This window comes from Rhinoraja longicauda, chromosome 5 (genome assembly GCF_053455715.1).
Source record: "Rhinoraja longicauda isolate Sanriku21f chromosome 5, sRhiLon1.1, whole genome shotgun sequence".
NCBI lineage: Eukaryota > Metazoa > Chordata > Chondrichthyes > Rajiformes > Arhynchobatidae > Rhinoraja > Rhinoraja longicauda.
The window spans coordinates 66,712,167-66,728,031 of record NC_135957.1 but is presented as its reverse complement, the minus strand read 5'-3'; the positions used below and the strand labels follow the sequence as shown (position 1 = coordinate 66,728,031).

The 15,865-nt window shown below is 41.0% G+C and overlaps 1 protein-coding gene across 5 annotated transcripts in view; it reads right to left on the bottom strand.

Annotated features, from left to right (window-relative positions):
* snap91a (synaptosome associated protein 91a) overlaps positions 1 to 15,865 on the bottom strand; it is a 132,540-nt gene that overhangs the window by 90,902 nt on the left and 25,773 nt on the right. For all 5 annotated transcript variants that reach the window (XM_078399708.1, XM_078399711.1, XM_078399709.1 and 2 more), the window contains exons 2-3: positions 13,881 to 14,023; positions 4,001 to 4,076 (exon numbers count right to left, since the gene is read on the bottom strand). In XM_078399708.1, coding sequence (XP_078255834.1) covers positions 4,001 to 4,076; positions 13,881 to 14,023 — 219 coding nt within the window. The remainder of the gene's footprint in view (positions 1 to 4,000; positions 4,077 to 13,880; positions 14,024 to 15,865) is intronic.

Genomic DNA, 15,865 nt, shown 5'->3' with positions numbered 1-15,865 from the left:
CCATTCCTTTTCTCCCAAGATGCTGCCTGACTTGTTGAGTTACTCCAGCATTTTGTGTCTACCTTTGATTTAGACCAGCATCTGCAGTTTTTTTTCCTAAGCATCAGAAAATACCTGATATACACAAATGTCTAGCTGGTCAATTCAGTATTGTTGAGTCAATTTCCTGAGGAAGTAAAAGGTCAGAATATTTGATACTAGCATTGTCTAGACTTGTTTGATAACTAAATTGTCCACCTTTTAGACTGGCTAGAGATGCGGGACACAATTAAAAGCACTTTTTGGAGAGTATTGTTTTACTCTTCCAAAAATCATTTCATAAATTTCCTGCAAAAAACTATCTTTCACTTTTTCCACAGATGTTATCTAATCTGCTATTTTCAGTATTTTGTTTTCATTTCAGAATTCCAGGTTTGAGTTTTTAGCCTATAATTACACATGCTTGAAATAACGGGGACAAGTGAAAACCCATTGGTCATTAAAACAAACAGATGGTAAAGCAATTACTTGTTTGAGAAGCAATGGAGTGGGTGGAAAGTCAAGTGGCAACTAAGCTAGATCGTTCCTGTTTTGAAGTGCGACATGTGCTCTCGAGCTTGTGTTGCATCTGCAGCATAAATACACATTTATGAACCATTTTGCACAGAATACGTGGTAAAAACATTAGTGAACATTGCATACCCAATTTAGATATATCATACCAAAGAACGTAGAAACATAGAAAATAGGGGGAGGCCATTCGGCCCTTCGAGCCAGCACCGCCATTCATCGTGATCATGGCTGATTATCCACAATCAGTAACCTGTGCCCAACTTCTCCCCATATCCCTTGATTCTACTAGCCCCCAGAGCTCTATCTAACTCTCTCAAATTCATCCAGTGATTTGGCCTCCACTGCCCTCTGTGGCAGAGACTTCCACCAATTCACAACACTCTGGGTGAAAAAGTTCCTTCTCACCTCAGTTTTAAATGGCCTCCCCTCTATTCTACATGACACAATGCCAATTTAAGAGCTTGATAGTCTAGCTCTCCCATCTCTCAAACTGGCACAACTGAATATTAATTCAGTACCAGGAACCTCACACTACCTAAGATAGACACAAAAAGCTGAAGTAACTCAGCGGGACAGGCAGCACCTCTGGAGAGAAGGAATGGGTGACGTTTCAGGTCGAGACCCTTCTTCAGACCCGAAACGTCACCCATTCCTTCTCTCCAGAGATGCTGCCTGTCCCACTGAGTTACTCCAGCTTTTTTAGTCTATCTTCGGTTTAAACCAGCATCTGCAGTTCCTTCCTACACACCTCAAACTACCTGTCACCCACCTTCCTTCCCAAGCACAAAGGGATTAGCAGTTACAGGAAGGATGATTGGCAAGAGCTTTTGACAATTTCCACCAGGAGTTTTGAGTTCCGCAGCTTGTGTAGTGGTGTTGCAGGCCATTTGATAAGTTCAATGTTTCAGCACAAGCCAGTTATTCCCAGGAATCAAAACATTGTTCATCGGGGTGCAGAGCAACATAGTCCACACATCTACGTTGGATGCATGGCAGATCAATTTTAGCCAACACCAGAATCATGAGGGGCCCCACTACAAACGCTGCACAACTATATGCAGCGAGTCAAGAAAGTTAATGTCTGTTATCTTGGCTGAGTCACAACGCCTCTATTCTGCAAAGGCCCATTAATTCTCCATACAAACCTAGTGTAATTACTGATAAAATGGTATCTATCAACAATTATGGATGATCATTCCAATGTTCAATACGCATAGCTTTGACATATTGCAAATAATGGAAACCAACATGCCAAATAAAAATCTGGGATTAGATGACTGGCACGCCAACATAAAACTGTTTGAAAAGCAGAACAGGCATCAAAATTTGTTCTAATCAACATGCTGCTCAGCCTTCATCACCCCTTCTAAAAGGCAAACAGCTGAAAAGTATGAGGTGACATAAAAAAATTCATCCTCCCTACTTCCAGGGTGTGAAACTAATCAACCTAACAGCAGTAAGTAAATGCAATCTCAGTTCCCCAGAGTATTGTCAGATGAAAATGAATCCCAGAATTCAAAAGTGTTATCTGTAATTTACACTCTAACATCCACACTAGTTATTTGAATGTGGAATAACAGTGAATGAAAGTGAAATGTAATGCATCTGAAATGAAGCATATCATCATACAAAATATATATGCTTAAAGTAACTTCTCTAAACAATTATAGGAGCAAACAGTTAATATTACCAGAGACATGACTGCAGATAGTGTAAGAAAATAACTGCAGATGCTGGTACAAATCGAAGGTATTTATTCACAAAATGCGGGTCAGGCAGCATTTCAGGAGAGAAGGAATGGGTGACGTTTCGGGTCGAGACCCTTCTTCAGACTGATGTCAGGGGGGCGGGACAAAGGAAGGATATAGGTGGAGACAGGAAGACAGTGGGAGATCTGGAAAGGGGAGGGGAAGAGAGAGACAAAGTTGGAGAAGTCAATGTTCATACCGCTGGGCTGCAAGCTGCCCAGGTGAAATATGAGGCGCTGTTCCTCCAATTTCCGGTGGGCTTCACTATGGCACTGGAGGAGGCCCATGACAGAAAGGTCAGACTGGGAGTGGGAGGGGGAGTTGAAGTGCTCAGCCACCGGGAGATCAGGTTGGCTCAAAAGAATTTACTGTAACTGTTCCAAGATGAAGGATTTTGGCTGCAAGGTTACAAAATTAAAGACAAACAAATGCAGAATCTGGAGCAAAACACAAAGTGCTGGAGGAACACAATGGGTCAGGCAAGAACACAAATGGTTTAGTTAACAAGAAATACTGATGCTGTTCTCATGAGCAAAATGGCTCAAGGAGCAAGAGCTTAGAATTTAAAATTGATTCATAATAGATAGAAGGGAGTACAGATGAGAAGTACCATCAGTAATGAGAATTCACAATTCATTGCCTTGCTAATGGCAATAGAATTAGTACTTCCAGAAACACGCATTTGATAGAAAATTTTGTAGGTTATGTGGAATAGCAGGAGAATGGGATTGACCCCAAGGTAATTCTGGTGATCTGGGTTACGAAGCCTGTGCAGAATCAGTAAGTTCAAATTACAGGTAGAACTGCAAGTAGAACAGTACAGACCCGGTAGGCCGAAGGGCCTGTTTCCGCGTTGTATCTCTAAAACAAAACTAAAAACAAACTGCAGGTCCTTCACAGGGCAGATGGATGCTTACCAACTGCTGTGCTCTTTCTGCCATTCTTACTTGACTTCTGTGTGCTACCAATATATGTTCATAATGCTGAGAAAAAGAGCGTCAGGGATGGCACTATTTTGAAGATTTCAGTGCTCTAAAATCTCATGGTGTAAGAGTTTGGAATAGAGTGCTGCTTTGGGGTCTGGTTTCAGACACACAGCCCTGTCTGAAGAGGGGTCTCAACCCAAAACGTCACCCATTCCTTCGCTTCAGAGATGCTGCCTGTCCGGCTGAGTTACTCCAGCATTTTGTGTCTTTCTTCGGTGTAAACCAGCATCTGCAGTTCCTTCCTTCACACCACCCATGGGAGCCTCAGGGCTAGGGATATTGGCCTTGTAGAGGATGCTAAAGTTGGTTCACTTATCCAGCAAATCAACTGAGGGAATATTATGATTTTACAGAAAGCATTAGTAGTATCTTTCCAATGTTTTGAGTGCTTAATGTTTGCTAGAATGACCATGTGAGAGGAAATAAACTGATGAGTCAAACACTTAATATGGTGATAATTAATTTAGTATAAGAGTACAATATTCTGTTCACTGTATCTGTGGATAGAAATGAAAAAAAGTCTTCTAGAATCCTTTTTGTCCCCAAATATATCACTAAATCCAATTGAACAAAAATTCAAATTTAAGCCCATGAAAACAATCATATATCCAAAATTTTAACATTGAGAGAAAAATAATTTACTTCTGGATAATTAAAGTGTATACTAAATATTGAAGTCAAGGCAATAGCCCCAGGTCAAATATGATATCTTACCATGTGTTCCACTTTTGTCCAAAAAATTGCTGAGGTTGAACAAAGTATTTCTAGAGGCCAGATACTGAATAAATCTCTGCAAAACATAAAATTGTATATAATATTATATTTGCCTGTAGATATCAGAAGTTTGGTGCAACTTACATTTTTAATTTCTTCAAATTAATTTATTAAATTCACAATGACAGTGATTTACTATATCAAACATTTCCATGCAACTGCACACATTGAATCCACTGTGCTTAGTATTTTGATCTTTCCCAGCTTTTTGTACCTTTAGATTTTTCATTGAATGCACCTCAAACAAGGCTTTGTCCTTCCTACAGTTGATATACTTCACCTTGATCTGAAGGTTTTAAAAAAATTAATTAACCTTGCCCAACATCTCTTTTTGTACAATTTTTTGTTGGTGTCCAATTTTATACAAATCTTTTCCTTGTTTTTTTCCATAATGCACTTTAAGAATCAAAACTATTTTCTCAGTCAATGTTGGAAAGCATGTTAATGGAATGTTACTACAAGTAGCAGAGCTGCATTCTTGGCCTGGACCCAGGAATCAGTTTAAAGTTCTTAAATCGTTTCAAAACCATTAAGTGTTTAAAGAATTAGTAATTAGCTCCTAATTATGAAAATGCTCTTTTCTTTCCCTCAAGGCCAAGAAAATGGGAACGATTACCAAGAGGAAAGCAGCAATATCAGCAAGCTGGAAGAGGCTTTCTTAGGGTTGAGTTGAGGAATGGCAGAACAAACAGACCAAGATTCTGGAGAAAATCCTTGCATTCTTCTGCAAGAAGTATATCTTATAGCTTTCACTTTCAGCAGCTTCCCCCATCTGACCTGGTTTAAACAGGAGAAAAGAACACTGGTGGATTATAGGGGGGAGTGGCGGTGGAGGGTGGGTGATGGAGGAAATGAAGGGATACCGGAGAAACAAGCAATCAGTACGCAAGTGGAAAAGTGCACTTGAGGGCCAGCATTTACATTGAAGCAGAATCATATCGCACAGAAACAAGCTCCAGCCCACCGCATCCACATCAATCAAGTAGCCAACAGATTCTTCTTTACACCCTCTAGAAATCAGACTCTTTTACCCTAAAATTATGCCTTTTAGTTTTATACCTCTTCTTTGGGGAAACATTTTCCACTATGAATAAAATCCATGCTTCTCATAATTTTGCATACCTTTTAGATTCCCCCTCAGACTTCTTCTGTTCCAAGGTAAACAAAGCCAATTTACATTATCTCTCCTCGTAATTGAATTGCCTTTCTACAGAAGTGTAACTTCTATACTCAATACTCTGACTGATGAAGGCCAATGTGCCACAAGCTTTTACGACGCCACCTTCAAGGAACTATGCATCTGCACTCCTAGATCCCTCTGCTCTACAACAGTCCCCAGAGTACCATTCACTGTGTAGGTCCTGCCCATGTTAGACCTTTCAAAATGCATCACCTCACATTTCTCTGAATTAAATTCCATCAACCATCCCTCAGCCCACATGGGCAACCGATTAAGATCGTACTGAAATTTTTGACTATCCATAATCCCACCCACTTTTGTATCATCTACAAACTTGCTAATCTTATAATAATATAATAATAAACATTTATTTTATATAGCGCTTTTCCAAGTGCTCAAAGACGCTTTACAAAAACAGTCATGACATAAAAACAAACAGACCAACTCCCCTGACGGAGAAGCGGCGAACAAATAGCGCCAGTGTCCAGTCTTGCCATTTACATTCTCATCCATATCATTGATATAGATGACAAACAATAATGGGCCCAGCACTGAACCCTGAGGCACACCACTGGTCACGGGCCTCCAGTCTGAGAAGCAACCTTCCACCATCACCCTCAGCTTCCTTCCATGAACCCAATTTTCTATCCATTTAGCAATTGTCCTTGGATCCCATGCAATCCAACCTGCCAGAGCAGCCTACCATGTGGGACCTTGGCGAATGCTTTGCTGAAATGCATAAGGTCTGGCCTCAATCTTTTTGGTTACATATTCAAAAAAACTCAATCAAATTTGTGAGACACAACCCCCCACGTACAAAACCATGCTGACTATCCCTAATCAGCCCTTGCCCACAGGAGATGGGTACGGTCCTCCATGAATGCTGAATGGATAGAAAATCCTCTGTATTTACCGAGGAGAAAGACAGTAGGACGGAGGAACTTCGGGCAGTCAAATGAAGTGTCTTGAGAGCAGTGTTACCATCGAAGACATACTGAAGGTACTGTCGTGTATGAAGGTAGACAAATCTCCAGGTCCTGATCAGATATATTCAAAGAAATTGCGGGAAACTAGAGAGGAAATTGCGGGATCCCTGGTTGAAATTTACGAGTCGTCCTTAGATATAGGGGAGGTGCCAAAGGACTGGAGGGTGGCAAATGTGTCCCTTTTCAAGAAGGGCTGCAGGGAAAATGCTGGGAACTACAGGCCGGTGACCTTAACATCTGTAGTTGGAAAGTTACTAGAGAGTATTCTAGGTTATACAGGCATTTGGATGGGCAAGGGCTGATTAGGGATAGTCAGCATGGTTTTGGATGTGGGAGATCGTGTCGCACAAATCTGATTGATTGTTTTGAAGACGCGACCAAAAAGAGTGGGTACCAAATTGGCTCCATGAAAGGAAAAAGAGGGTGATGATAGAAGGTTGCATCTCAAACTGGAGGCCTGTGACTAGTAGTGTGCCTCAGGGTTCAGTCTGGGCCCATTACTGTTTGTCATCTACATCAATGCTTTTTGAATGAGAACATACAGGGCAAGATTAGCAAGTTTGCTGATGATACAAACGTGAGTGGTTTTGCAGATAATGAAGATGGTTGTGAAAGATTGTTGCAGGATCTGGATCGATTGGCCAGGTGGGCAGAGGAATGGTTGATGGAATTTAATACTGAAAAATGTGAGGTCTTGCATTTTGGGACGTCGAACAAGGGCAGGACCTGCACAGTAAATGGTAGGCGTCTGGGTAGTGTTGGAGAGCTGAGGGGTACAGGAGTACAGGTGCATGGTTCCTTGAAAGCCGAGTCACAGGTAGAAAAGGTGGTCCAAAAAGCTTTTGGCACTTTGTCCTTTATCAGTCAGAGTATTGAGTATAGAAGTTGGGAGGTCATGTTGCAGTTGGATAAGACATTGGTGAGACCACATTTAGAATATCGTGTTCAGTTCTGGGCACCATGTTATAGCAAAGATATTGTCAAGCTTGAAAGGGTTCAGAAAAGATTAACAAGGATGTTGCCAGTACTAGAGGGTGTGAGCTTTTGGGAGAGGTTGAGTAGGCTGGGTCTCTATTCCATGGGGCACAGATGGATGAGGGGGGATCTTACAGAGGTGTACAAAATCATGAGGAATAGATCAGGTAGATGCACAGTCTCTTGCCCAGAGTAGAGGAATCGAGGACCAGAGGACATAGGTTCATGGTGAAGGGGAAAAGATTTAATAGGAATCCGAGGGGTAACTTTTTCACACAAAGGGTGGTGGGTGTGTGGAACAAGCTGCCAGAGGAGGTAGTTGAAGCTGGGACTATCCCATTGTTTAAGAAACAGTTGGACAGGTACACAGAAAGGACAGGTTTGGACTATAAATGCATCTATATCCTATCCCTCAGAATACTCTGAAGTAATTTTCCGACTAGATGTTAAGCTCACTAGCCTGTTGTTCCCAACCCTTTCCCTGCAGTCCTTCTTGAATAGAGGCACAGCATTTGCCACCCTCCAGTCTTCCGGGACTTAGCCTGTACTTAAAGACAACACGTAAATTTCAGCCAGGGCTCCTGCAATTTTGTCTCTAGTTTCCCATTGTCCTCGGATAGATCTGATCCAGGCTGGGAGATTTGTCTACCTTCATATGCATCAGCACCCTCTTCGATCGTAATACTGACAGACATTTCATTAAGATTTGAAAGGTCTTATTACACTGTTATCTTTTGGAGTCAGAGTCATCCGGCATGGAAACAGGACCTTCGGCACAACTCACTATGCCAGCCAAGATGCCCCATCTAAACTAATCCCATTTGTCCGCATTTGGCCCATATCCCTTGAAACCTCTCCTAGCGATGTACCTGTTCAAGTGTCATTTACGTGCTTTTATAGTACTTGCGTCAACCACCTCCTCTGGTAGCTCATTCCATATACTCACCACCCTCTGGGTTTTATCTTCAATCATACAAAGCTTTGTTTCATGATTTTTTTAAAGAACGATAATACGGTACAACATCCTCATTGAAATTCAGGAGATTTATTGTTTTATTTAACATATCAATTATAGACTACATGTGATCCCCTCATTTCAGTTGTTTAGAAATTTGCCCTTATGGAGTTCACAAACTACTGCCAAAGATGAGATACGAAATAAAATTCAGTCAGAATTAGAGAAGAAAAAATAGTAAATCCTTTTTTTTCCTCGGCCCATGTTTCTGAACACATGGGCAAATGACATTATTTTGTATTATGGAAAACCTCAAAAAGGACAGTTGTGGAGATTTCTTGTAATGTACAGGTGATAGTTAATGGAAATCAGGCAATACAACAGGTGCATTTTATGGAAGTACTCAAAAAGCATTTGTGGAGGAAGAAACAGCTGATGTTTTAGTCAACGATTGCTCATCTGAACAATCATCACTCAAAAAGAGGGACAGATCTACATCCTAGGTCTGCTTGGATCTTCTGATTGATAATACCTAACATTCACTAGTGCAGAAACAACGTACAGAATTCTCAGTTCTCAGGTTGAGAAATATATTTGGCAAGACACCCATAAACATTCACTATCAGCAATGAGAGTGATGAGACAGGGTGAGAGTGATGGCAAGACCTCATCATCTAACAAAATCATTCTGTCAGCAGAGCTGGATGCTTACATTGGGAGATACCAGTTTTGTGCTACACCAATGAGTTGAGGTCCAAGTTGCTGGCCAAAATCTATGTCTGAATAATGCTAGAAGAAACAATAGTCTATTAATCTCCAGACAAAAGATTGTATCACTAACTGTTTCTCTCCATAGCTGCTTCATCTTTGCCCCTTCCCATCATCTTAAAACAATTATTCGCCGTACGTTCCTATTTCAGATAAAAGGTCTTTTGAAAGGCTAGTTCTATTTCTCTCCCCACATTGGCTCCATGAGATTTTTTTTCCCAGCATTTTAGTTAATCTAACATATTTCATGCACACAAATCAGGTATAGTATTCTTTAACAATAACTTGTTATTCTGCAACTTATTCACAACATTCAAAACTACTTTGTCATCATTTGACAGAATGATTTTGTCTCTTCTGTTTCAACTCTGTTTCATATTTTAGGATCTACCTATCCCATCATAGCGAGTATAAAAATCCCTTTTGCCATTTCCCTCTCAATGATCTATTCACTTTTCACATCTAAGCAATACCAAAAATGGCAGTGCAGTAGACAGTGAAGGTTATTATCCAAGATTTCACAAGGATCTGGATGAACTATGAGTGCAGTCCATCCGGCCCAGGTGACTTATCCACCTTCAGCCTTTTCAGTTTCCCAAACACCTTCTCCCTAGTAATAGCCACTCCACTAACTTCCACCCCCTGGCTCTCTTGCATTTCAGACACGTTGCTGGTGTCTTCCACTGTGAAGACTGATGCAAAAAGGTTATTCAACTCCTCTGCCATTTCTTTATTCCCCATTATCACTTCACCAGCAGACCATCGTCCACTCAACTCTTTCTTGCTCTTTATACAACTCTTGCTATCCTCTTTTATATTATTGGCTACCTTACCTTCATATTTCATCTTTTCTCCCCATATTGTCTTTTTAGTTACTCTGTTGTTCTTTAAAAGCTTCCCAATCCTCAGTCTTCCCACTAATCTTTGCTATGTTATACGCCTTCTCGTTTCGTTTTATATTGTCGTTGACTTTCCTTGTCAGCAATGGTCGTCTCTTTCTCCCCCTAGAATCTTTCTTCCTCTGGAATGAAAAGACCCTGCATCTTCCGGATTAATCCTAGAGATTACAATGTTTAAAATATATTTGCACAGGTACATGGAAAAATGATACGAGGGGTAGGGGACAAATGCAAGAAAATGGAACCAGCTCAGATAGCATGGATAAGTTTGGCCCCAAGGACCTGTTTCCATGCTATATAATACTATGAACTACGTGACATCATTCTGTGGCTTCATCCTGAAGTCAGATCCTACATGCATACAAAAGACATAGGCATCTTGCCACTAATTCCCATGATCACCTCTATGCTGCAAAACTTCCTTTCTGGAATTGATTCAAAGTTATGAAGATTTACTCCAATGATTATTCTGGCACTGAGAAATGATTATTAAGGCATCTGTGCGGATTGGTTTCAGGTATTGGGCCAATGTGGGTTAAAATTTTGCTAATCCAAGAAGTGAAATTTGCTAATTACGAACTTCAACATTAATTAGCATGGAGCATTTTGGTGTATATCAAGAAACATGGTGATGGAGGATTGGTGATTGGGGATTGGTGAGTGGGGGGGAGGGGGGGGGGGGGAGGGGGGGGGGGGGGAGAGGAAAAAAACAGATCATTCAAGGTCAGAATGGGATTAAGAAACATATTCTCTCAATTCATGTCACTTGATATCACAGGTTATGCTGTGAGCAGGGGTGCAAATGGGGAAGGTGATGTATATTGTTGGTTGTACAGACTTTCAAAAGGGTTATTTTTTCAGTACATTGGCAAAACGCAGGAAGTTAAAAAAATCTTTGTCATTATGCAAAAGATAGAATGGGTCAGAATGTTGGCAGGACATATGACATATGACAGATCTCCCAAGATCTGGACTGGGGCATCATGTCTTTGCCATTCATTTTATACAACTGGGATAAGGAACACAAAACAAATTCAAGTTTGACATTATCTTAATACACACAATATTTTTGTGATGGGTATTTATTTGGCTGGTTAAATACAGCCCTACAATTTAACTGGAATAATCAATTAAAGATCCATTATCTTAAGCATTCCATATGTGCCAAGACCTGCTGTACTTCCTTACCAATCATTACTTTGCAATCCCCATATTGACTGTGGTGACCTTTACCTTTACATGCAATTACCTCCCACCTGCCACAAACATAAAAACATGAGCAGCCTATCACCCCTGTTCGTTCCACCTGACTCGCCAATGTGTGAAAGCATTATTTCACCAAGTGGGGCATCAATCTGGCCAAAAATTGAAGTTAATAGGTATCATGGAGAAAACGGAAAAAATATGGTTACTGCCTTAGAAATAAAAAAGAATCTTGACAGACATAGATAAGGTGAATGGTTAGTCTTTCTTAAAGTAGGGGAGTCCAAATTAAGGTTAAGGTGAGAGGGAAAAGAATTATAAGGGTTAAAATATATAAAAAAGGGGACTACAGAGGCATCTTTCTGCACACAGGATGGTAGGAATGTGGAATGAGCTCAGGGAGAATGGTAGAGGCAATACAATTAGTGTTTAAAAGGTGTATAGGAAAGAACTGCAGATACTGGTTTAAATCGAAGGTAGACACAAAATGCTGGAGTAATTCAGTGGGACAGGCAGCATCTGTGGAGAGAAGGAATGGGTGATGTTTCAGATTGAGACCCTTCTTCAGACTGATGTCAGGGGAGTGGGAGGGACAGAGATAGAATGTAGTGGGAGACAGTAAGACTGGTGGGAGAACTGGGAAGGGGGAGGATGGAGAGAGAGGGAAAGCAAGGGCTACTTGAAGTTGGAGAAGTCAATGTTCGTACCGCTGGGATGTATGCTACCCAAGAAAAATATGAGGTGCTGTTCTTCCAATTTGTGCTGGGTCTCACTCTGACAATGGAGGAGGCCCAGGATAGAAAGGTCAATGTGGAATTGGGAGGGGGAGTTAAAGTGCTGAGCTACCGGGAGATCAGGTAGAATAAGACAGAATGAGTGGAGGTCTTCAGCGAAACGATCGCCGAGCCTGCGCTTGGTCTCGCCGATATACAGGAATTGACACTTAAGCTACCGGGAGATCAGGTAGGTCCTTCCACAAATCCCTTTGCACCCAAACCACCCCCTCCCCAGGTACTTTCCCCTGCAACCGCAGGAGATGCAACACCTGTTGCTTTACTTCCCTCCTCGACTCCATCCAAGGACCACAACAGTCTTTTCAGGTGAGGCAGAGGTTCACTTGCACCTCCTCCAACCTCATCTACTGCATCCACTGTTTCAGCTGTCAACTCCTGTATATCGGCGAGACCAACCGCAGGCTTGGCGATCGTTTCGCTGAACACCTCTGCTCAGTCCGCCTTAACCTACCTGATCTCCCGGTAGCTCAGCACTTTAACTCTCCCTCCCATTCCCACACTGACTTTTCTGTCCTGGGCTTCCTCCATTGTCAGACCAAGGCCCAGCACAAATTGGAGGAACAGCGCCTCATATCTCGCTTGGGTAGCTTACACCCCAGCGGTATGAACATTGACTTCTCCAACTTCAAATAGCCCTTGCTTTCCCTCTCTCTCCATCCCCTCCCCTTCCCAGTTCTCTCACCAGTCTTACTGTCTCCGACTGCAATCTATCTCTGTCCCGCCCACTCCCCTGACATCAGTCTGAAGGGTTTCAACCTGAAACATCACCCATTCCTTCTCTCCAGAGATGCTGCCTGTCCCACTGAGTTACTCCAGTATTTTGTGTCTACCTTCGTGTTTAAAAGATGTTTAGATAAGTACAAGGCTAGAAAATTTAAGAGATAGAAACATAGAAAATAGGTGCAGAAGGAGGCCATTCAGCCCTTCGAGCCAGCATCGCCATTCATTGTGATCATGGCTGATCATCCACAATCAGTAACCTGTGCATAACTTCTCCCCATATCCCTTTATTCCACAAGCCCCCAGAGCTCTATCTAACTCTCTTAAATTCATCCAGTGATTTGGCCTCCACTGCCTTCTGTGGCAGAGAATTCTACAAATTCACAACTCTCTGGGTGAAAATGTTCCTTCTCACAAATGTTGCTTAACCAGTTGAGATCCTCCCCGACAGTTTGTTTTTTTATCCTCTCTATGATTAAAAATTTTCATTTTATTCTTGAATAAGCTTGCTCTTCCTGTAATTCCAAAATTGTTTATTTAAAGCAAATTAGGTTACATAAAGTGCTCTAAACTTAAAATAATACACTTCCTCTACACTGCACCCCCACATAACAGCTTTTCTCCTACATGATACACACACACCTATCCCCAATCACACACAATATTTTTCTTGATAAAATTGGGATGACATGCTTTACTCCAAAAGTTACAGACAACAATAGCATACATTCCACTCCTTTGATTCAAATCCATGTGTTTGTTAAGTAGGAGGTAGAAGATGGAAATGAGGCAAATAAAAGCATTAGACATTTTAGATACAAACACAGGACTTACATTTTCAGTTTCAAAGCTGGTATATCACACTCTTCCAAATTCAGATTTACTCACTTGACTAAGCAATATTGATTGTACCAACAGAAAGCAAGATGGGCTAATGCATTATAGTTATAGGATCAACACCACAAATTAATCAATTACAAATCCTGAGAGTTGGGAAGTTATTAGTATTAATATCACATTCTTCGGAGCACAAACTTGCAAGTCTAGTGCAATGGCCAGCCCATTCAATCAATGTCATTGTCAAATTTCCACCATGGAAAAGTGCTACATGGTCACAAAATCAAATGCAATCTCTACATTCAAGCCCGTATTAATCATCTATCAAGATGGCTCTACTTCAGAATTTCATTTATGCATGTAAAATTTAACCAACACTAACGTGGAGTTTTGGTAGTACATTAATTTTCAATGGCAAATTATAGAACATAAATTCCAATTTCAGAATTGCTCCATGCACAAACAATACTGACATATCTCTGTTCTCAGTGGCATTAAATTACCTCATTGCCATGGACCATCAAATGATGCGTGGTAACCAAAGCCTTAAACACTACTACCCAGCTACTGCTCGTCGCTCGCTCGAAAAGAGTATCAGCCATCTGAGGTATGTTAACATTGGTCTCATTCGTAGCTTGTATAAGATCTGAAAAGCAAAAACATCAAATTCAATTCAGACAATTTAGGCCATAGGAAATATGGTCTTCAGTTAGAATTTGCAGCTTAAAAGTAGCAAGTAATTTAGTGTGAGAAAAAATACAGGAGCGCAACGGAAGAATTTGAATTAAAGAGAATAAGCGATGAAGACCCCTAATTTCTATAGATATATCAAATAGTTTTCACCCTCTCCCATACCCATCCCAAACCGCAGTTAACATATATGGAGGCTGTGGGAAAACAGTAAGTTGGATTTGTGGGTGAGGATTGTTGTGGTCTGCAGCTGTGGACATTGACAAATACATAGAAGCAAGCCTAGGATACATCTCATCAGGCCCAGGGAATTTATCCACCTTTAAGCCTGCCAATATATCTAACAAAAAATGACAATGTTGGAATAACTCAGCAGATCAATCAGCATTTCTTGGGCAGCATGGATAGTGAAAGGTCAGTATGGGAATGGCAAGAGGAGATAAAATGATTAGCAACTGGGAGATCCAGTGGACAGTGACAGACTGAACGCAAATGTTTGGCAAAACTGTCGCGTCTACACTTGGTATCGCCAATGTACTTCAAGGAAGTGCACATGAACCTCTGTCTTACCTGGAAGGACTGCTGTGGAGTCCCCGAATGGCATCTGGCAACCAGTTTGAATGGTAAATTAGTTTAGAATCAACTGTCCCATCAAATTAACCGATGTTCTACATAGTAAGTGCAGATTATAAGTATTCATTTAAGTCCCCATCTCTATCCTCCCACATGGCCACTTTAATTCCAATGTGTCCTACTCTTTCCTTCTCCAAAACCACAGGTTATGAGCACCAGCTGTAAAATACTCTCTCACCAATTCTCCCACTATTCCTGGCTACATTCACAAAGGCCCAGTGCAAACCTCATTTTTTAGGACCGTCCATGCACACACTCTAAAAGCTTTCCTGGATTCCCTTTAAAATTCAACCCTTTTTCTTTTAGAGGTGACACCACTTTAATATTGGGGAAGTTGAAATTGTTGCTACTATCATCTATGACTTTTACACTTCTGTGATTTGATCCTCTATCGGCAGTTGATTACAAGGAAGCTAGTCGTACACCCACAGCAAAATGATTTCCTCTATTTCCAAGTTCCACCCATATGGCCTATTTGAAGAACATTTAAAAATATCGCTTTTTACCTCAGTAATTAACTTGATTAATATTAAAGTGCCATCTCCGTTTACATTCTACCACCCCGCTTCCCACCACCTATGATCAATGATGCTTGAAGAATCTCTACCCAGTAATTGCAATTTGCTGGTACTACCCATCTTTCAACCATGTCTCAATGATAACAGCAGTTGTTCCTCTACACTAATCAATGCCCTTGGTACACCAATTTAATTTGTCAGGCACCTTGCATTAAAATAGATGAAATCCACTCGTATTCCTCCGTAGCAAGTCTAAGTATGCTGCCTATTGAACTGGTTTGGTTTTGCTGTTCCTTCTGCTCACTACACTCTTATTGTGCCCCATTCCTCAGCCAAATTAGCTTTAATCCTCCCACACGTTGGGATAATGCCAAGGTCAATGGCAAATAAATAACTCCAATGACTTGAAAATAAATTTCTGGACAAATAACGATGAATGCTTCCAGTATTTTGTCAAAAAGCAATTTTCAAGGAGTACAATGGTATCCAGTTGTGCAAGATGCCAAAGAATTCCAAAGTATAAAGAGTAACTTGACTTTAGTGCAAACTCGATGAGATGCATGTTCTTCCTCTCCAATCAAATGCTGATGCAGTTTTGTTGACATATGAAATATTTGTAAGGGATCTACAATTCAGATTTCCTTTAA